Source organism: Apteryx rowi, unplaced genomic scaffold (genome assembly GCF_003343035.1).
Source record: "Apteryx rowi isolate R43461 unplaced genomic scaffold, aptRow1 scaffold_685, whole genome shotgun sequence".
Classification (NCBI taxonomy): Eukaryota; Metazoa; Chordata; class Aves; order Apterygiformes; family Apterygidae; genus Apteryx; species Apteryx rowi.
Window position 1 is genome coordinate 110,062 of NW_020450966.1, and position 20,906 is coordinate 130,967.

The window sequence follows — 20,906 nt, forward strand, 5'->3', positions numbered from 1 at the left end:
AGGAGGCGGCGGCCGCCGGGCCGCAGCAGGTGTCAGGCACCGCGTGTCAGGTGCTGCGGTCCCGGCGGTGCCGCCCGACATCCTGCGCCACGAGGAGAGCGCCCCCCACCCCCCCGAGGATTTTTTGGCTGATGAATTTTGGTCTTTTCATTCGGCACCATCTAGCTATCCTCAGAAACACAAATCGTTGTGTCTTTACAGATGCGTGTGTCCAGCCTTTCTCTTTCCTCCCCGCAAAAAGCGGATGTCATAATGTTACTTGGTAATTTAAAGGGCTCTGTGGGCCAGGCACTCAGGTTAAATCAGAAACTCTAGCAAACAATCAGAAGTATTGTCTGGTTCAGTACTGCTTYGCTGCCTGTGTTTCCAAAAGAAATGTAAGTATCCATGATGAGAACTGGAACATTCAAAGTTAAGCCTCTTATATCATTCAGGAGCTCTTAAAACTCTTTATCACAGTGATTAAAACTTTTGTTGAACAGAGTATTGCTTCTACCACACTGACAGGAAAGTGGAGTTATTTTCTCTTTTCTTACAAATCCGAGAAGAACATTAGCCATCCGTCACTGTTCTGCAGTACTGTCCTTGCTTATCCTTGAGTTCTCCACAGCTCGCGTGTAGCCCTGTTCAGCTAGTGGCAGTCACCTTTGAGCTGTTTCTGATCTTAGCTTTGTTCTGTTGAAACAAAGATCTGAAATTAAACTCAAGTGGCAAGTTCTTTAGTAACTCATTGTTTGTAGTACTGTGAGGAAAGCAGCATGCTTACCGATTGCTAAATAGTTAAAACTGATCTGTGAAAACAAACTAGGCTTGCATTTGGCAAATGATCTGTAAAGTTTTGCAAACAAATCAGAATCAAAATGGCCCAGCTGATTTCTTTTTACAGGTCAGAATCCAATGCAGATGTTTGCTGTTTCCATTTTGCCATCTTGCAGCTTGATTTCCTACCTCTTTTTTCACAGAAGAATTGTTTGCACTGATCAGTATAGACTATAAATGTCTTGCTTGTAATTTCAAGCAGAATCAAGTCACTGATGTGTATAATAGCTGACTTGGAGGAAGGCCAATAGCATAAAGATGAACAGGCTGTAGCAGTTGCAATACAATATTCTGTAACCTTCAGAAACTATAACTACAATTTAAATTTTGTCCGAATGTGGGGAAGAAATCAATTTTTATAAATTACAATCCACTTTGGATGTAGTCTCTCGAACTGTCTGCTGGTGGGGTTGGCTGGTACTTCAGTACTACCCCGGTGCTTACTCAGTTGTCCAAACAGGTTGTTAATAGAGATCAGTTTTCTAGTCCAGTTAGCTGTGCAACAGCAATGTGGAAGAACTGCTTTACTGGTAAATCTAGAGGGATAGATAGTCACTTATGCTGCCACTGGTGCCAGAAGAAAAGCTTTTGATATGAGTGACTTCAGATCACATGTGCAGTCAGCATAGAGGAGGTAATGATGAAAATCAAAACTTTGGTTATAATCAACTTTGTGATGTTTTTTGACAACTTTTAGACTTGGGACTAGGTCTTCATAAAGTGGTGTAATTTTTGCTTGGATTGAGGGGACAGTTAAGTTTTAAATAACATTGAATGACATTTTGGAAGCAGTTGATCCAGACCATGACCATTTGTGACTCAGGAATGAAGGAGAAGTAGAACAGTCGACACAGAGACAAGGGGAAGAAATCAAGGCTCTGGAAAAGGTTACTGAAACAGTAAGGTTTTAAACACTAGGGTTCAGGCAGCTTCATAAGCTTTTAAATAATTTTAAATTTTACCACTACTTTGCTCTAAACAGTTTATTCACAAACTTAAAGGATTAATAGTTTTAATGGGTGTGCCGTTATGTCCAGGAAGATAGTGTGTTGATTTGATCTAGAAATGACTTTACTAGTCTCTGCATTATGCAGATAAAACTAGGCTTTCTCTGCCCAGACTGAGAGCTGACTGGACATGAGCAAGCTGCAAACCAGAAACTTTGTATCTCTGCCTTCTGCTCAGGCAGACAGGTAGGCCTTATTTGTGTGAGCAGGGTGTTGTAGTAATGCACTTACAAGGCATCTTGTTCCTCTGCTATCTCTGTTTGTCCAGCATAGATGCAATCCCTAGATGCTAAAATACTGTGGTGATAGGACTACTGTAGCTCATACAGCATTAATGGCCTGTAATCAAATTCTGGAATCAAAAACTGTGTGAGGCTTTTCATGAAAAGAAATTTCTAAGCTTTTTTACTTCTAGTTCAGACTTAACTCTTCTAGTACTTTGGAATGTTTCAACTTACCTGGTTTCTCCACTGAGAAATTTTAAATGTACAGCCTTAAAAACAGAGTCAATATCTGTTTACTGTAACCAACCTACACTGTCTGCATTATGAATTGTGAAAGATAATATGCTTGGACATCAATGAAAAGACATTTACAGATGACAAGCCAGTCCAATGAGGTTGTGGTAGCTTGGGGAGCCAGAAACGAGGGCTACAGCTGAACTCCAGGGAGATGTTTGTCACCAAGGCAAACAGATTAGGCATTGCCTTCCCATCAGGTTTGCCAGTGTTCTGTAGCTTGATCGTGAACTTCCAGATGTTATAAAATGCTATAAATTTTCTGAGTACAAGTGCAAGAATGCTCTGATTTCTGCACTTCCATTGCGCCGGAGACTAGAGCTTTATTTAGGAGAACTCGGAAGGCTCTCCCTGGTAAGTGTGCACAATGTGACTTAAAGTCATTGAGTGCTTTCCACAATAGGAAAGAGTGGGAAACAAGTTCTGTAAGTTCTCCTGGTAATCTTCTTAACGACAGGTTTGCCTTCTTAATCTCACTTTGCATTATGTTTTTGCAGAACTATAAATGTGAATTTAACATGGAATGGTAGAAAAGCTGGGATGCTTCAGCTACAGGAAGAACTTCTAAGCAAGTGTCTTAGTCTTTGTTGTTTTGTTTTGTTTTTTCCTTCTGACTTCTTGCTGCTGTTCTCGTTGTCACTTGCCACTGATACTCAAAATTAATTTTCCTCTATTTTCTTATATATTTTGTACAACTTTAGTATACTTTACAACTTTACAATGAGGAATCTCCCTCTGAAGCAGGACAAAGGGGCTTGGATTTTTCTTTTTTGTTACTGTTGTTTTTAAAAGTTCTGTTCTTAAACTAGCTGTCTTAATTTCCATGCAGGGCCCTGCTAAGTTTAGTTTAAGGTCTTGCTGTTGAACCAGTCTCACAGCAGTATTGTAAATAAAAGCAGCTGTCAAGCTCTCATGCCCCTCCCTTTTTTTTTCCACTAAGATTTCTTCATTATAGTTTCATGTGCAGTTTTTTTCATAAAGTAGCTATTATTACTCAAAGTACTAGTCTTTTTGTGCTTTCTTAAATATTAAATGAATCAGAACTACAGATTATCTTTCCAGTGAGAAGACAGTGATTCTTTTTTAATATCTAATACAGAGCACGCTATGGTTTAGTACTGAAATTTTGGTTCTGTGCTTTGACTTAGGTGCTGAGGGTTTTTATTTAGATACTGTGTCAGTGTACTGATGCATGTAAGTGTGCAAGTGACACAACTAGTCAGTGTTGGAATGGCATGACTGAAATGCAGAAAACAACTTCAGTGAGTTAATAAGATAGTGTAAGTAATAGTTATTTTAATTTTTATCATTAATTAAGACTGATCAGTGGAGTAGGTGGGTAGTCTGGGGAAAGGGGGAGTGTGCTTAAATTTTTATACTGAGCGTCTGTGAGACTTGGGCTTTGTGAAAGTGCTGTAGGGACATATGAAGACTCTGTAATCATGTCTGACTGCTCTCTTCTAGGCAGAAGCTGAAGAAGATTGTCACTCTGATCTGGTAAGAACCGATGACAATGAAAGACCTGGTGAAGCAAATCTTCAGGTACATCTCATATGCTAGTGTTTTATTACAAACATAGTACTGTTTTGATTTATGCCGTACTACTTATGCTCATTTAGTTACCATATGTTTGTTGAATTGACAAATACTTATTTTGTTTGCCCCTCCAGAGGTGAAACAGATAAATTTTGGATTGTGTTCCAGGCGTCAAATTCAATGTTCTGTTATGTGTACAGATAAAAAGAAAGTCTGTGGCAGATTTGGAATTTCTTTGAAGAACTGTAGAAGTCAGACAGCAGTTTCTGTATGGATCAAACTCAAGTTTAAATTGTCACTTTCTTCTGGAGCAGAAAGCTGATAAAAGCAGCCTGATACAAGAGCCTGTTTTCGTATGATACTAGTTTTCTATGTAGTTGCTCTCCAGAAGTCTTGATTGCAAGAGACATTTAAAATATAACTTCAGAGATACTCAAAAAAACGCCTGGCAAAAATTACAGGTTGTCTTGTTTCACAGAGCATAGTACTTTCTTTTTAAAAGAGGAAGGAGTGTAAGGCTTAATTTGTGTGTAATATAAATGACAACCTTGATTATGATAAAGCTTAGTATGCTTATATACAAAAAGGTAGCTTTTCTAATTTTTAATTACAACAGCTAGGTGACTTCTTGCTTAAGATAGCTCTCAGTAAACAAGAAGTACAAAAGCCATTTCCAGAAAGAATGATTTTCTAAGGAATCTTAGGTGATACCATGGTATGAACAATCTTTTCTTGGAACATTCCAGTTTTTCTTCTGTGATTAGCAGCCCTGATAAAAGCAGTTATCTTATTCAGTGACACTGGACAAATACTTATGCATGATTTCTTTTTTTTTTTTTTTTTAATTTACTATAAAACAATTGCTGATTGTCTGGGTCTAAACTCGCTGAAGCCATCTAAGACTTGGAAGCGTAAAGCATAATTTGAAAATTTTGAAACTCTGTTTTTGTTCTTTATAATCTCTACTCAGAAAATGTACTGTCTGAATGTGACACTAAGTCAGAATTAATTGGATTTTTTAGGCAGAGCTCCAGATGTTCAGAGCTCAGTGGATGTTTGAGCTTGCCCCAGGTATGAGTTCTAGTGGGTTGGAAACTCTGCCATGCAGATCATCATCAAGAGGACCTGGAGTAAAGTCTGTAGATACCAAAGGGAAACAGGAGCTAGCAAAAGAGGAAAAGGTACAAAAAATTAATTTATAGATTTTTTTTTTTTCCTTTTAGTGTTGCAAGCTATATCAAAAGTTAAAGTGGAATTAAATCCAAAGAAACTAGAGTGGCAATTAAGCCGTTGTCCCCACACGAATGTCTTCCTGATAAGTTTCTGTGCTTGGCTTTGTGCTTGCCTCATGTTCCCGGTCTGTTTTCTGAAAGGCTGTAGGTAAGGGGTGAGCAGCCTTTCCGAAGGGTTTTGCCAGTTTGTGTAAATCACCGATTTCAACTTGTTAGTAGAAATTCAGGCAGAGGGAGAAGGAGGAGCCTACTGAATAGGCTGAAAATCAGTGGGATGCAGGAGCAGAAGCTTCCTGCCTCAAGATGGCTTGGTTTATAGGCCAGTAGTGATTATAGTGTGTACCATATGAGCTATAGTTTGCTGAACCCTGTTAAAGGCCTTTACTACAGAGCAATGAGACAACATTGCCATTCATTAAGTGAGTGTTACACATTACGAGGTCAAATTAGGTCAGCTGATCAGACATCCATATTTTTGTGTGTATTAGAGAGAGCTGAAACTGAGAGTGGGTGGGTTAATAACCTGTCCCTTGTAGTCAAGTAATAGAAAGAATTGTGACATCAATTTGAAAGATGTGAATAGCTCTCTGCCATTCCTCCTTTCGTTTTCTCACATCAATGTGGGGAGGGAGAGGATGAAGAAGAATTTTACCAAGTTTCGTATAATAGTATAGTCCCCTTTTCCTTCAGTGAACCAGGCTGAAGACAGCACAAATGCTGAAGTTGTGCTTTTCTTCTGCTTAGGGTACCTGCTTTGGCTTGGTGTTTACCTGTGCTGTGCTTTCTGAAAGTTTTTCAGATGAATGAAGTGCGTTTCCTCCTCCTGAAATTTTTCAGTACTACTTTGATCATCAATGTCTGTAAAATTTCCAAAAAGAAGGCTTAGGATAGACCTCTTTTTTTTTTTTCTTCTTTTTTTGCTCCTTTTCATCTCCCCAGTTCTTTCTAGAGTGGATATGCTATGTTTTTGCAAAGCTGCAAGGCTTTACAAAGCATTGTCATACCTGCAAGTCCAACTACAGTTAAATTTTAAAGGGGTCATACTCCTGAAGGGATTTAATTTATATAATGCTGTGAAAGAGATTCATAATGGGAGTACTGTGATCCAGTATTAGAATTTTGGTAACTCTTTACAACTCCAACATAATGCCATGATTCAGTTTGGTGGAACTGCTTAAAATTGCTGAAAAGAAGATGCACTGTTTGATGATTAGGAAATTCAGTTATGGCTTGTAGCACATGAATTTGTCTTCTCATTTTATTAACGGAGTTATCTTACTCTTTCATAGAACTGTTTGTCATCTTGCTTATCATATTCTAAGTTAACTGACTTTGCACAGGTATTTGTAAGAAATATAAGAAGTTTTCTGTGTGATTTATTGTGCAGGCAAAAGAGCTTTTCCTGAAGGCAGTGGAGCAAGAACAAAATGGGGCCCTTTATGAAGGTAATATGGAAGTCTATAATGAGCACCCTTATTACAGAGGAATCTAACACTCTTTCATTTCTGTACGAGATGTTAAAAATAGTTTTTCTTTGCTGTGCTTGGAAAAATACTGCTGTATGATGCCGGTGAACTTAAACTGAAGGCTAATAGTAATTTGAAAACTAGACTGGGTGAATAAGAAAACAAACCTGCTGTAAAAGTAACCGTCATATCACAGTTCTAAGGTTGAGGTGAAGCAAACTTAATTCAAGGAATGTATTTCTAGCTTCTAGACAAAAAATAGTGAGGATATTTTGAAATCTAGCAGCATTCACACCAGCTTCAATTTACTGAAGCACTAGATTGCTTCTGATTAACTAGCTAATGGTAGTTTTTGTTGTTTGATGTTGAATAGACCTAGTTAACCCATCAAATGTTTTTTGATATATGGCATGTTAAGATAGCTTCTTTAAGATTTCCTAAAATGAAAGTTTGAATCTGGTAGTCTCACTTTGTCAGCTTTGCCATAAATATTTAAGATGCTTCGCTTGCTTGTCGTCTTATATCCACCAGCAAAAATAGATATTCAAAGTTTTCCTCCTCATACTTAGCTTTCAGAATATATAGAGTAAGATACCCATCCTAACTCAAAGTCCTGTAGATCAGTAGTGGAGATATTAAGTAATAACTAGGGAACCAATTATTATATTGAGTTTACYGTTTCTTTCATTTAAAAAAGTGGAACACAGAATGTAACAGTGGACAAGCAAGATGGTATGTATGGCCATGTTGGTTAAAGTGCGGGTACAAAGTATGGCAAGGTAAAGAGATGGAAGTGGAAAACTGGGAGTACTCAAGAAGTTTCTGAGCTCAGCCACCTGTTGGAGAGAATATTTCTGCTCCACCATGGGAACTTTCTTCCCCTTCTTAGGGAATTCTGCTTGTTCCAGATCTCAAATCAGCTGAGAGTTGCGAGTCCCCAGTAGGTAATAAAGCTAGTTAGTTCTTCAGTTTTCAATTTATTATGTGTTTTTACAGGGCAAAGTTACTTCAGGCAAAAGTATTTTGTGTGTTAGATGTATAGTTAAATACCTAGTTAAAAAAAAAAGGCCTTAGATCTAAATACAGTCTACCATTTAGGAAATTATGCAGTACATTGTGAAGGTTTGTTCGTACCAACAGTGTACAAGTAAATTTTTACAAAAAAGCCAGGAGAAGCAGACTGAAAAGCAGACTATTTAAGCATTATGTGTATAAAGTGAAACTGATAGCTTCATCTGCCTGAATGTAGTCCTCGTACACTACACGCAGCAGCAGAGTAGTAACACCTATCAGAGGTTTGCATTCACAAGGGCGTCCTAGGCATCCGGACTGCATGGTGAATCCATTCTTTCTGAGCTGAATTTGATTTGAGGGTTAAAGAAACAAAAATAAACTGCTCCTACTCGTACATCCATATGAGTCCTTAGAGACAACGTCCTACACCAGGCACAGATAAATTGCTGAGTATATATTGGGCCATCTGTTTTTAGACCATGCTTTTATCTGCTGAYCTGGCCCAGTTCACCAGAATCCAAGTGACGTTTCGGCCTGCTTCTGCAATCTGCTGATACCCGAAGTTCGTGAGACAGTTATGTGAAGCAGCCTGTTCATGTTTAAGTACGGTACAGGCCTAGCTGCTAGATTAACTGCTAAAATTGAGACTGGTATACTCAAATGAGGTTTCTGGTATTCTTCATCCTCACCAGCCAAAGAATACTACTTGTCAGCTACCGGCACTGACGTACTCAAGGAAATAGGAATACTTACTCACCCTGCACTCCTGCTTCTCAGATTAGTTAGTAGATCAAATTCTGAGCTCAAACTCACTGTGATGTTTGCTTTGTTGTGTTTTTGAAGGCCCAAACTGAGGGTGAATTGCCCTCTGCTCTTGGTACCCTCACAGGAGAATATAGAGAGGCACATGAATACATACATGTATAATACAAGTATTTAGAAAGACTGAATTCATGTACGGTGAATCTCTTTACCTTGAACAGGATCCACAGCGTTAACTCAGAAGAAAGATATTCTGCAGCTTAAGTAACAGTTCTTTCCCAGAGGGTGTTTTTTTTCTGATTTTTTTTTTTTCTTTCTTCTTCTTTCACTACTCTGTTCGTAGCATCTTTGGAATATTAAAGGTAGAAGTACTTTCTCTGACTGCTGGAAGAAGAAACCCTGACAGTTTATCCTCACAGTTGTTTGCTATACAGCTTTTTGAAAAGGCTGCTCTCCTCCAGTCAGGTTTCTCATACTCAGTGTTTGAGTGGCTTGCTCCTGTGCTTTCTGTAGCTTCCATGGTTTTGCCACAGCAAAATTTATTCACTTTGTATCTGTTGTTGATATTTAAAAGAACAGCAATAGTTTTTCTGCTCTCTTGCAGTTTTATAATGTGATGTATGTTTAAATGATTGTCTGTATTGTGTACTGGAGATTTAAGGTACACCTACATTATCTTTCAAACTCTTTTTCACTTTCCTTGTTGTTATTTATGACTACAGTGCCTAAAATATTTATGCTTTTTTGGAAAAGCTTTGTAAGTATTGAGCAACAAACAAAAACAGGACTTTCTAACTTTTTACTGTAAACCTTTGTACTCCCTAATTGAATTTTTAGTGATTGTTAGATCTGTAAAAGCTGATATATATCTGAGGGAGGTTTTAATTTTTAAAATGCATTTAATTTGCCTCTCTTCTGTACTGAATTTAAACCTTTATTCTAATCAGTAAAGATTGTTAACAAGATTTATTAGGCAAAGGTATTTTCCACCTTTTTAGTGCTTTTAGCAAGCCAGAATGCTATAGCTGGTCATCTCTCTGGAAGAAGCTTTGCTTTGATAAGCTAGTATAGACATCAAACAAGTTCAGATAGTAAACCTTTGTTTTCAGCCATCAAGTTTTATCGTCTAGCCATGCAACTTGTACCTGACATAGAATTTAAGATCACCTATACACGTTCCCCGGATGGCGATGGAGTTGGAAAGAGGTGGTAAGTAAGAAAAGATTTATTAATAAAGAGCACAGAAGTACTGAAACATGAAATTTTGTTTCTAATGCACATCAGTGCTATATTGTGATACACAGCTGCAAGTCTCTGAGCATTTGGAAAGCTTCTCTTAATTTCATTTTAATAGAATGCTTCATAGAAAGTAACACAGATGCACTAACGGTCTAGGGAAGACATTTCTACACTGTAGTTTAAAGGAGGTAAAAGACTCATTTGGAGCCAGTTAAATTTAAGTAGAAAAATTAAAATACTTATGTGGTTATTTAATAAAATGCATCAGCCACATTATTACTTTTGACYTCTGATTTTCAGATTTATGAATTGTACATTATAGGAACATCTACATAATTGTATTAGTTAAAAAGATCAGTTACTGAAAGTTTTGTGGCCTGAAATAAGCATAATACTTAAGCAAGGCAATATATTGCAATTCTTGTGCTGACTAACACAGCCAGATAGGAACATTCACAATAAGTAGAAAAATAAATTTAGAAGTTTATACATTATAATCTGAGTAGTCTCATTCTTCATCATTACAAGCATTGGAATACCTGTAGCCTCAACACACCAAATAAGTAGCAGCTTAAAGTTAACCTGACTTGAGCCAAAAACTTGTGGTTTGAGGACAGGATTCAGGTTTGGGCCAAAGCTTCTAATACAGCTCAGACGGTGTTGTGAAGACAAGCTCATGAAACAGAGCTTCCAAATCTGCTGCTCACTGATAGCATCCATAGATGCTGATAGCTACAAGAAATTAGAGTTTTAAAACTGAAAATAAAAATGGAGGGGAAAGCACAACATCGCTCATGTGGTATTACTAACTCAGTCTTGTTGCCCCAAGGCAGTACAGCTTCAGTACAGCACTGGTTCAATATAAAAGAAAGTGAGATGAACTAATTGCTTAATTTACATCTGTTACTTTAGTATTTGAATGCATTGCTGGCATGATATTTTTACTGTACATTTATGCTCTAGGAAAAATACTGGGTTGCAGAGTACAGTCATGTAAAATTCTCGATATTCTTAGCATTATTTTTTCACTTGGTCTTCTTTAAGCCACTCTTTCCATCTATCAGTCTGTGTATGAATTTTCATGCAGCTGTTTTAAAAATGTTGCTGCCCCATCCCCAGCACTATGTAACAGTGAGGGGAAACCAGCCAGGACTCTTAACTGTTGTTTAAAAGCAGTATTTGTAGTGATGTATCTTTTCAAGAGATGCCAGTGGTGGTGGTTTTGCTTTCCGAATTAGTGTTGTAGGTGTTTCTCATACTGTCTTTGTGAGAAAAAACAAATTACATACAAGTTACAATATACCCTGTAGGTATTGGCCATCTCATTGATCAGAATAAGGGAAGTTATGTGCTGTGTAACATCTTATAATGGTTTTAGTTATGACAGGCCCAAACATAATTGTCTGCCCTGTATAATATTTTAAAACTTGCTGGTAGGTCTATTAGTTGCTTATGGGGCCCTATGTTATCAGCTCTTCCTATTAAGCTTGTTTAGAGTAAAATTGAATAATACAAAGACTTACTGGAAGATCTGCTAGCAAGTCTTTGACCCAAAACAGTTAAGGAAAGTATTCTGTGATGAGATTAAGGAGAGTTGTGTAGTTTTTGGTTATTGCATGCACTTGTGAAGTTGTATGCTGTAATATGATCCCTTAAATTGAGATTTTTTGAATGCAGTAATATTCTCTTACTACCTAGTAAGTCTTCAAGTGTACTGAGCAGTAGTAGATGGCTTTTGTTTTGCCATCTAGTTCACTATCCTAAAATTTTTAAATCTGCTGATTTACAGAATTTGTAAAAAAAAAAAAAATTTTTAAAGACAAAATGTTTCGTGAAGAAAAACAAGATGTTCCCTGAATTCCCCAAATAAAGCAGGAGTTTAAAAAAAAAACTAGAAATCTCTAGATGTTTTCAGTATCTTAAGCTGTGACAGGAATTACAAAAATATTATGTCACTAAAAACAGTGAACCTGTAAATCCAGAAAGAAACTGCTTAGATTGGAATTAAATGGAGAAATATATATTGCCAGATGTGTCCCAGCAAAATCTATATGAACTGGATAGAATTGCTCAGGTTGTTTTATTATATGATAAAGTGAGATTGCTTGCAAAACAAACAAGGAAATTATATTGAATGAAGAAAAGAAAGCTGATTGAAGCCTACATAAGAACATCTATGGGTACGTTTTATCCAATATCAAGGTGTTGACATTCCCCCTTTATACAGTGTTGAGGATAATGAAGACGATGGCAAGATGGCTGATCTTTTGACGGATTTCCAGCAGCAGCTAACTCTTCAGGAATCTTCAGTCAAACTTTGTCAGCCTGAGCTTGATGTCAGCCAGACCCATATCTCAGGTAGGAGTTAAGGTCAGAAGAGGAATTTTTAGAGATGTTAAAATATTCATCTCCTTCAAAGATAGCTTTAGAATGAAGAATCTGTACACAGTATCTCTTTATAGTACATATAGTATACATCTAACTCTTCAACTTTAGCTGTAAAGAAAAAAAGATCACCAGCTAGCTAAATGGATCTTTTGTTTCATATAAAAAGTATGAAAAAAATGATTTTGCCTAAATCTCAGAAGCTCCTCCATGCCCTACTGCTACTGAGTAGCATTTTTCAGGATTAGAGTCACACTTAAAAATAGCAACTTCTAGAAACAGACCTACTGAAGTAAGTATGTTCTAGTTTTTCTTCCACTAAGTGTTTGAAAAAGTGAAATGTTGTGTATATATATTCTTTTTTTTTTGGGGGGGGGGGGAAAGGTTGCACATATTTATTACAATTTTTAAGTGTGAATAAGAGGCAATTGTTCTGTGAGGAGAATGCATTTTTGTATCTCCTGTTTTTTTTTATCTGATTCTATATCAGGGTAGTGTTACACATAAGGTTGGTTTGAACAAAATGTTAGCTTATAGACACTGTATGTACAGTGTACACCTGGAATCTTTGATGTGACTTCTAAGTCAGCTGAGAAAACTGAAGTCCCTACGGTCTTGTATATTTGTAGTCTAAAACTATGTTTTTAGAATTTCTTACCATAATGCACTTTGAACTCTTGATTTTTGTTCTTTCCTTATGTGACTTTTTTGTAATATATAGTAATTTTTTTATGAAAAATAATTTTCTTTGGTATGTTCCCTGGTATCTAAGATGTACAAAAGTAGGATTTCCTGTGGAAATATGGATAAGTTACTGATTTACATGTTACTGTCTAATATGGAATTCTTTTCTATTTGCAGTGTTGCCTATGGAAGTACTAATGTACATTTTCCGATGGGTGGTTTCCAGCGACTTGGACTTAAGATCATTAGAGCAATTATCTCTTGTTTGTCGAGGATTTTACATTTGTGCCAGGTATTATAGAAAAGTTATCTAAAGTGAAGTTTCTTTCTGCTCTAAGGAAAGAAAAAAGAGCTTTTTTCAGCTGAATCTGTGATTTATAGTAAACAATATATAGAGGTTGATAGTAAATCCATGGTGCAAAATTACCTGTACTGGAAAGATTTTTCTTTTGTTTTTAGGCCTCTAAATCTTACATGTGGGACTACATCCTGCTTTCTCTTCCCATGACAATTTGCATGTTATGTTCCTCACAGTGCTGACCAGCTTTTGAATGTGCCACTTATTGGTATATTAGATAGAGGACTTAACTGTAAGAAAAATTGCTTCTAGACTTTGTTTGAAAATCAGAGTTGCAGGGTCTCCAAAATAGTACGTCTGCTGTGTTGTCATCATCATATGGTCAAGTAGAGCAGTACCAAGCTATTGCAATGTTGTTGTACTGTACTTAGCTGAAATTGCGTTGTGTCTTGCATTTCACTGGGAGGAGGAACTAGCTTTCAGATTCTCAAGGATTAAGTAAATTAATTAGTGATTTAAATTATGTGTTATTCTTGTTCAAGAAAATTTCTTCCAGTTGCATCCAACACAAATATTGGAGTGTGTTACTTTGATACAAATACTAAGCAAGCTTTGCAGGAAAGTTATAGGTTTTGCTTTTTTTCTTATTTTCATTAGAGATCCTGAAATCTGGCATCAAGTCTGTTTGAAAGTATGGGGCAGAAGCTGCAATAAACTTGTTCCATATGCCTCTTGGAGGGAAATGTTTTTGGAAAGGCCTCGTGTTCGATTTGATGGTAAGGTGTACTCTTGGAAACAGATTTTTCATATTGCATGTAACTATTACAGAAACAGTTAGTCAGGTTTAGTATTTATGACATTGTTGTTATACCTAATCTGAATTTATTTGGGCTTTTGAAGCTGTAAAATATCTGTAAAGGCCGGAGGAGGGTGCAAGGGACAAAAATAAAAAGTTTGGGATTTTTTTTTACATTTTATATTTTTTGCATACTTAATTTTTCTTCATATACTTATTTCTTCCTTTCCTGTAGGTGTATATATCAGCAAGACAACGTACATACGTCAAGGAGAACAATCTCTTGATGGTTTCTATAGGGCCTGGCACCAAGTGGAATATTACAGGTAGAACTGTAGTACAATGAGTGAGTGAAATGTTTCTCTCTCTAAGTACTGTTCATCAAAATCCAGCCCTTGGTATCACAAACATTAATTATTCTGTAAAACTCAGTGGAAACATTACTGTGTGTAAAGCTATATATTTTTTTTTGAGAGTAGATCTTAAGGAATAGAATGTGTTATAATTGCTAGAGATGGACTCAGAAACACATTTTCTCCTCAGTTACACTTTTCCACGTGGATAAAACTTAAATGGTAATAGTGGTAACACTCATCCACAGATTTCTTCTCCATCCCCAAGTCACTTTACATTTCTGATATAATAATTGTTTTCAGCAAARGGAAAAAAGTGATTACACAAGAACTGTCTTTTAACTTACTTGTAACCACCTGTAAGTAATCTAAAGGCTGGGATCTCTCAAATTGCTCTAAATGCTTTGCCATTTGTTACTGTAGCCTGTTTTTCTTGCTGTTCCTCATCCTGCTATTCACAAAGTGCATTGTTTCATTCTGCTGTCCCTTCTGTGGCTGGAAACTGTTAATAGAAACCATTGAATCTTATGGCTATATATATAGTCTTACAAGCATTAAGACAGTATCTGAGTATTGTAAAAACTGATCGAATTCCAGAACCTGAATGAAGTCCATATGGCATTGTCCATTCTGTATTAATACTGTAATTAAGATTTTATTATGTTTGTCTCAGTCGATGCTGGGAATGGAGAAACTTATTTGAGATCAGTTTTGATTCCTGAGTAGCCTTCTTGCTTTAATTAAAGTTGACAAAACTGAATTTCTGCCCTGTTGCGTAAGCCTGCATAGCTTGATTTTTTTTTTTTTAATTCTTAAAACTCTTTTGATTTCTGATCTCTTTTTGTGCTTTACTATGTGTGAAGAAATCTGTTTTCAAATTCTGAACTTTATTACCTGTGATGATTCCAAAAAAAGACATTTTTTCTACGTATAGATTGTGTAATTATATTTCTGCAGGTATTTGAGATTCTTTTCAGATGGCCAAGTTATGATGCTAACAACTCCTGAAGATCCTCAATCTATTGTTCCTCGCTTACGGACTAAAAATACAAGGTTATTGAAATAAAATATTTGGTTATACAGTTTTTTTTCTTGCTTTTACTTGGCAATTTCTATTTACCTTTGTCTAGGCTTCTATATCTGGGCTTAGCAAAAACAAGAGTAAAAATATGATGTTATTGTTATTTAAGGTCCTGGTGTTTTAAGTAGATTTCTTTTACAGGTTCTGTGCTAGGACAATGTCTAGGAAGACTTTTAAAGGAAGTAGATGGAAGAATACATGCTATTGGCTATTGTGGTTTTAGAATGCTTTGAAAGATATTATTTCAGTATTGACTACATTCTTACACTTCCTTGTCCGTGTGAAGGAAGGTGAAGTTTTCAGTGGGACCTAACTAAACTATTGCTTGATTTCTCTTTGGTGTTTGCACAGCTTGTTAAAAATCTTGTAGAAGAGGGTTTGCAGCTTCCGAACAGGTTTGAGCTGTTCATTAGGAATCTGAAAATATTTAGCAGTAAGCTAGAGCGAACCAACTAATTCATCTTTACTGTGCTATCTGGGACAATTATAAAAGCAACCTTCCAAAAAGTTTTCATCATTTATTACCATCAGTCAGCCTGGTACTCTACCAAATGCAAATAAAAATTGGTTTCCTTGAGTAAGGGATGTAGTCTTCCTTTCATTACTCGTATTTGGACTATAAGTACATGACTCTTTTGGGACAGAGAGTATTTTTTTATGTGCTTGACACTGTCCTCTTAACCTTCCAGAACTGATGCAATCTTACTTGGCCATTATCGCCTTTCCCAGGAAACAGACAATCAAACCAAAGTATTTGCTGTAATAATGAAGAAAAAGGAAGAGGTAGGTACCAAAATAGAACAGAGAAAAATAGTTTAAGGAGAAAGGGCTTTTTAATTAAGATTTTTCTCAGACTGTATATTTTAAGGCACAAGGAGATTTGCATTACATCAGAGGATTAAAAATAAATTTCATGTTTAAAATATAATATTCACAAACTGATTTAAAAATAAATACATAAATAAGTATGACAATTTATCTTACCATTTTTTTCCAAACCTGTAATAGTCTGTATTAAGACAGATAAATATTTGGTTTACATCTAAGCAACAGTTCTCTCCCTTAGGCTAGATTGTTGCACATGGTGATAGGCATTAGGTCATTTGTTTAACTTTTTAGTCCTCTAAATATGAAAAGGCAATACATATTCCCTCCTGGGAAGATAATGGGAACACTAGAATTAACCAAAATAAGACAGGACTGGGGAGGGACAGGTGAAGAGGTCTTTGTCTGAGATCACCTTTCGACTATATGCTGTTATGTTACACAGTGTTAAATAAAACTTAAATAAGCAGTATTCATGAATTGAACTCTGAATAATTTGGTCAACTTATTTTCCTCAAGAAATGTTCTGATTAACCAGGTGTCTGTCAAGAGAAAATAGTTACAAGTGTTATGTTACTTTACAATGATTTAGCATAGTTTGGGTGGGCTCTTCTACCCACTTTTTAATTTCTGTGAAAACTTCTTCCCTAATTAACATCTAAATTAACGTGTTTTCAAGCAATACCCATACTTACTTTTAAAGATTCTCCTGTATGAGAGTTTAACCATCTGTCCTCACAGTTTTATTTAAGCCTCAGGATAAATAGTTGAATGATGCGTTCTTTGTAGGTCACAAAACTTCTATTGTCTTTGTACAGAAACCAATTGACTACCACAAATACAGGTACTTCCGCCGTGTTCCTGTACAAGAAACGGATCACAGTTTTCATGTAGGTCTGCAGTTGTGCTCCAGTGGGCGCCAGAGATTCAACAAACTTGTTTGGATACATCATTCTTGTCACATAACTTACAAGTAAGTAAATAAACAGAGAATAAGCTCAAAGAAGGATATTTAATTGTAGAAACATGGGTGGCATTAATTTGTCCAGTTTTAAGTTGAGAAAAATATAAAAAGTGCGAAACTTCTGAGGCTTTAAAAAGTACCTTGAAAAAATAACTGGTTTTGATTCAATATATTGTAATCAACTTTTTTCCCCAAATTTCAGTAATTTTTGCTAATGGTATGGAAATTGTCATTAGTAGAACTGCAGCATTTAAGTATTTAAGGGATTTATGAACAGCGTTTAAATGATTTCAGGACTGAATCAGGGCTGAATGACTTAATTGTGGTGCTAGTAAAGAGGTGTGGAAAACATGTATTCATTAAGGTCTGTTTCTTTTCCTCTGTAAAAGTGCAAGCTAGAAATGCTGTAGAAAGAGCCAATTATGTGAGGGTCTCTGCACCCGTTTTGTGTAGAACTGTAGTGCTTACAAACTACATGGCCCAGCAGTGCAAAATACTGTGACCAGCTGTTCTCATCATGGACCCAGGAAGAGCCATGGCCCTTGTTCTTTCTCCTGTCACTCTAGACTACTGGCAGACTGGCTAGTCAGATGTGTGACATTGGCATTTAGGCTGGATTTAGGCCTTGTCTTCCGGTCTTTTTAACCTTCATATTCAGTCTTTTTATAGGGTCAAAGCTCAGATATCGAGCTGTAAGTATGTAAAAATCTATGAATCTAACCTACTGGCAGTTTAGAGTATAGGTAGCTTTCATAAGCAGAAGACTAACTTTTATAAAAACAAATATTTTCATACCTAATTTATGAAGAAGTTGTGACAATATCAAAGATTCTTTTCAGCAGGAAGTTTCTGTKCTAGTCAGGTTCTACTTAACCTTTCAGTACGGCATGTCCTTTAGAAACTAGAGTAAAGGTGAGCAGAAACCATAGCTGGGAGGATGTATGCTTTTTGTCACTGATGTCCCAAAATGCTTGGGGGTGGTGTTAGTCTTGTAAACATGCGGACAACTTAGAGCTGTCATTCAGTATTCTGAAGTCCATGATTCTAACTGAAACAAATGACTTAAGCGATATTCTGCACTGTTCCAGGTCTTGGAGCTAATAAGAGGAATTGAAGGCAGAGAGTGGTTTCTTTGTTATTAAAATACAAGTGTGATCTAGCCAACATTCAAATGCTTTCAGAATGAAGTGGTATGAAAGACGCTTATTTAGCTTGCGTTCCAACTGTACTTTAGTGTACACATTTTACTGTGGAATGTGATTACATAATTGAAGGATTTAAACAGCAACTTACATCTGATGTAACTTTTATTTTATTGTCTATTCTTTGTAGATCGACCGGTGAAACAGCAGTTACTACTTTTGACATTGACAAGATGTACACACCTTTGTTCTTTGCACGAGTGAAGAGTTTTACTGCATTTTCAGAAAAGCCGCTCTAAGAAACACCTTTTCCTCTCACAACTCTTGCATGAATAAAAGGTTGTAGCAAATGAGCACTTAAGTTATAAATGTGTATATATTTGGAACATTTTAAAATTCGGGGGATTTTTTGGGAAGGCCATATGTTCTATTTGATTAGGGATGGCTGGAGATCAAGCTTATGAGTATTACACATCTTTACTTTGTGACAAGACTTTGATAACAAAGTTTTTATTTTTTTTTAAACAGATTTTATAAATCAGTCTGCCTAAAATGTGAGTCTTCATCTGCCTGGGCACCTTAATGGTTTGTCCAGAAGGAGTTGTTATAGGAAAATCTCATTGTCCATGGGACAGTGTGCGCATGCTCTCTGGTGAAGGCTTGAAATGTGAAGGGGAGAAAATTGTCTTATATCTGTTAAACTGTGTGACATACAAGAACTTCAAATAAATGTTTTCTTTAATTTAAACTTATTTTGTTTGCCTTTAAGATCTGACATTCTGTCAACATGAACGTTAAGAAAAAGCAATCGAGGGCAGACAAACGTGAAGTACAAATTTAACCGCAAAGGTACATCACCACCAACACAGTGATGTCAGTTGGTCATTAATGTAATTTGATCTTGATACAAGTTCAGTGGAGCCTGCCACCTTGATGGGATGGGCCTGAAGGGGAGCAGGATTTGGGGAGTGAGTTGTTCTCTTGTACTGCAGGAGGAATTGGCAGGGTACATGGCTCTGCTCGGGAAGTGTCACAGTGGTCATGGTGAAATACTGGAATGTACACTGGTTGTGCATTGGCCAGGCCTAATTGCACAAGTAAGAGCAGAGCTCACTTGAACATGTTTGTAATGTGTTATAACCCTTCATCTAACCTTGCTACAGATGCTGTAAATCCATTGGGCATTTATTATACTAAGATAAATTTTGAGGCTGCTGTAGATGTTCAGGTGCTGTGTACTGCTAATCATGAAGTGTACCTTGAGGTTAATTGCAGGTACTGTTTGCTGCTTCTCCTGCATATATCGCTTGGGGGTGTAGTGCAGACACTGTAATGCTGCTTATTATATATGTATCTTGGATTCTGAAAGAACTGAAGCTTTCTAGTGTAATGGTTTTTTTAAAGGCATTTTGCATAATTTTCCTTTGAACATCTCATTTCAAAATACTGACCTGGACTTGAGGACTAAAGTGTGAAAGAACTGTTGAAAGAACTATACTTGTTCCATAATTTATAAAGTGTATCTTTGCAAGGAGCTACACAACTAAAAACATCAATAAATCATGATTTTGAACACACAATCCCTTGCAATTTCTTATTTTGCCAAGAAATCATTACTTTCATACAATAAAACAAATACTTAAGAGTTACCGTACATGAACTATTGGCAAGGTTGGTAGGTAGAGTTAATATCATAATGACTTTTTATTATATTACCTACAGGATATCCAGGAAAAGTAGAGATGCTTTCAGGTGCTTAAGTTCTGAATACAAACACGTATGCCTGGAACTTCTGACTTCTTCTAGCTAGTCTAGTAAGACTCTACCTACAACCCTCTCTGTTCTATGTCCTTAATAGTGCAACTGCAGCTGTAATCTTACTACACACAACAGAGCATTTAATAAGGAGGATATTGTATTATGATTGAAGGGGAAAACAATTGCTTAGACTATCAACTTCATGTTTTGATGATAACTAATGAAATATTGCCATGTGTGTAAATGGAAAAAGATGTTAGTTACTTGCACTTATGTTGAGGGTGATGATCTGATTCTGATCTGATTCTGCCTAGTGAGAAATGTCAAAAGTTGATTTCTGTGACAAGAATCAAAAAAAATGATACTGATTATGTGTTTAGATGCAGTTTTGTCCTTCAGTAACCAAGCTGAATATAGTAAAAATATCTTTTAAGTTCAAAGCCCTTTTCATACCAAGAAATACCTGCATTATCTGAGCTTTTTTTTTCCTGCCCTGGCCCTGTTTGAAGTATACTCTGGGGACAGTGGGAAAGCTAGCTGATGTTCTCTTATAAATTAAGGTGTAGATTCAAGAAAAGTTTCAGGAAATGTTTAGTATAATCTTAAAGTAAAGATTCCTTCACCAAGAAAACTGTGTGAGCCTTCTGTCTATCAGACTGAGCTATGACTAATGTGCTTCCTCCCCAACATTTAGCAATATGAGAAAGCCAAGCTAGTTTGCATTTTAAAATGGTTTCTCATCAGCAAAGATTATTACTGTCTGTTCACACGCATCTATTAAAATACTTGTTTAAGCAAAGAAAGGGATGACTTTTCCTTCATTCTGTCTAGCAATTTTAATAGTCCAGGACTTTAGTGGCTAAAGGCTCCGTGTTCTTATTGTTTAGTTTTATTGTCCTTTTAATTAGCCTATAAAGACACTAGTCAGTATAACCAGCCTACTGCTGGGAGATTGTCCTTTACTAATTATATCAGTAACTTGAATGAAAGAATTGGGTATACACCTACTCAATCCTTTTCCCAAGAG

General features: G+C 36.4%; 1 protein-coding gene across 6 annotated transcripts in view; it reads left to right on the forward strand.

Annotated features, from left to right (window-relative positions):
- The window catches only part of FBXO9 (F-box protein 9), a 20,036-nt gene extending 335 nt beyond the window's left edge, over nt 1–19,701 (forward strand). Inside the window, exons 2-14 of one of the 6 annotated variants that reach the window (XM_026086167.1) lie at nt 3,809–3,886; nt 4,903–5,061; nt 6,500–6,557; nt 9,464–9,563; nt 11,821–11,951; nt 12,840–12,954; nt 13,618–13,736; nt 13,992–14,082; nt 15,067–15,162; nt 15,880–15,973; nt 16,834–16,988; nt 18,312–18,460; nt 18,650–19,701. In XM_026086167.1, the coding sequence (XP_025941952.1) occupies nt 3,809–3,886; nt 4,903–5,061; nt 6,500–6,557; nt 9,464–9,563; nt 11,821–11,951; nt 12,840–12,954; nt 13,618–13,736; nt 13,992–14,082; nt 15,067–15,162; nt 15,880–15,973; nt 16,834–16,988; nt 18,312–18,420 (1,305 nt within the window). In that variant the 3' untranslated portion in view covers nt 18,421–18,460; nt 18,650–19,701. Of the gene's footprint in view, nt 1–275; nt 378–402; nt 2,013–3,808; nt 3,887–4,902; nt 5,062–6,499; nt 6,558–8,697; nt 8,820–9,463; nt 9,564–11,820; nt 11,952–12,839; nt 12,955–13,617; nt 13,737–13,991; nt 14,083–15,066; nt 15,163–15,879; nt 15,974–16,833; nt 16,989–18,311 lie in introns of those variants that run through there. The other 5 variants (XM_026086173.1, XM_026086168.1, XM_026086169.1 and 2 more) reach the window with 5 other exon arrangements.
- Nucleotides 19,702–20,906: the final 1,205 nt, after the last annotated feature.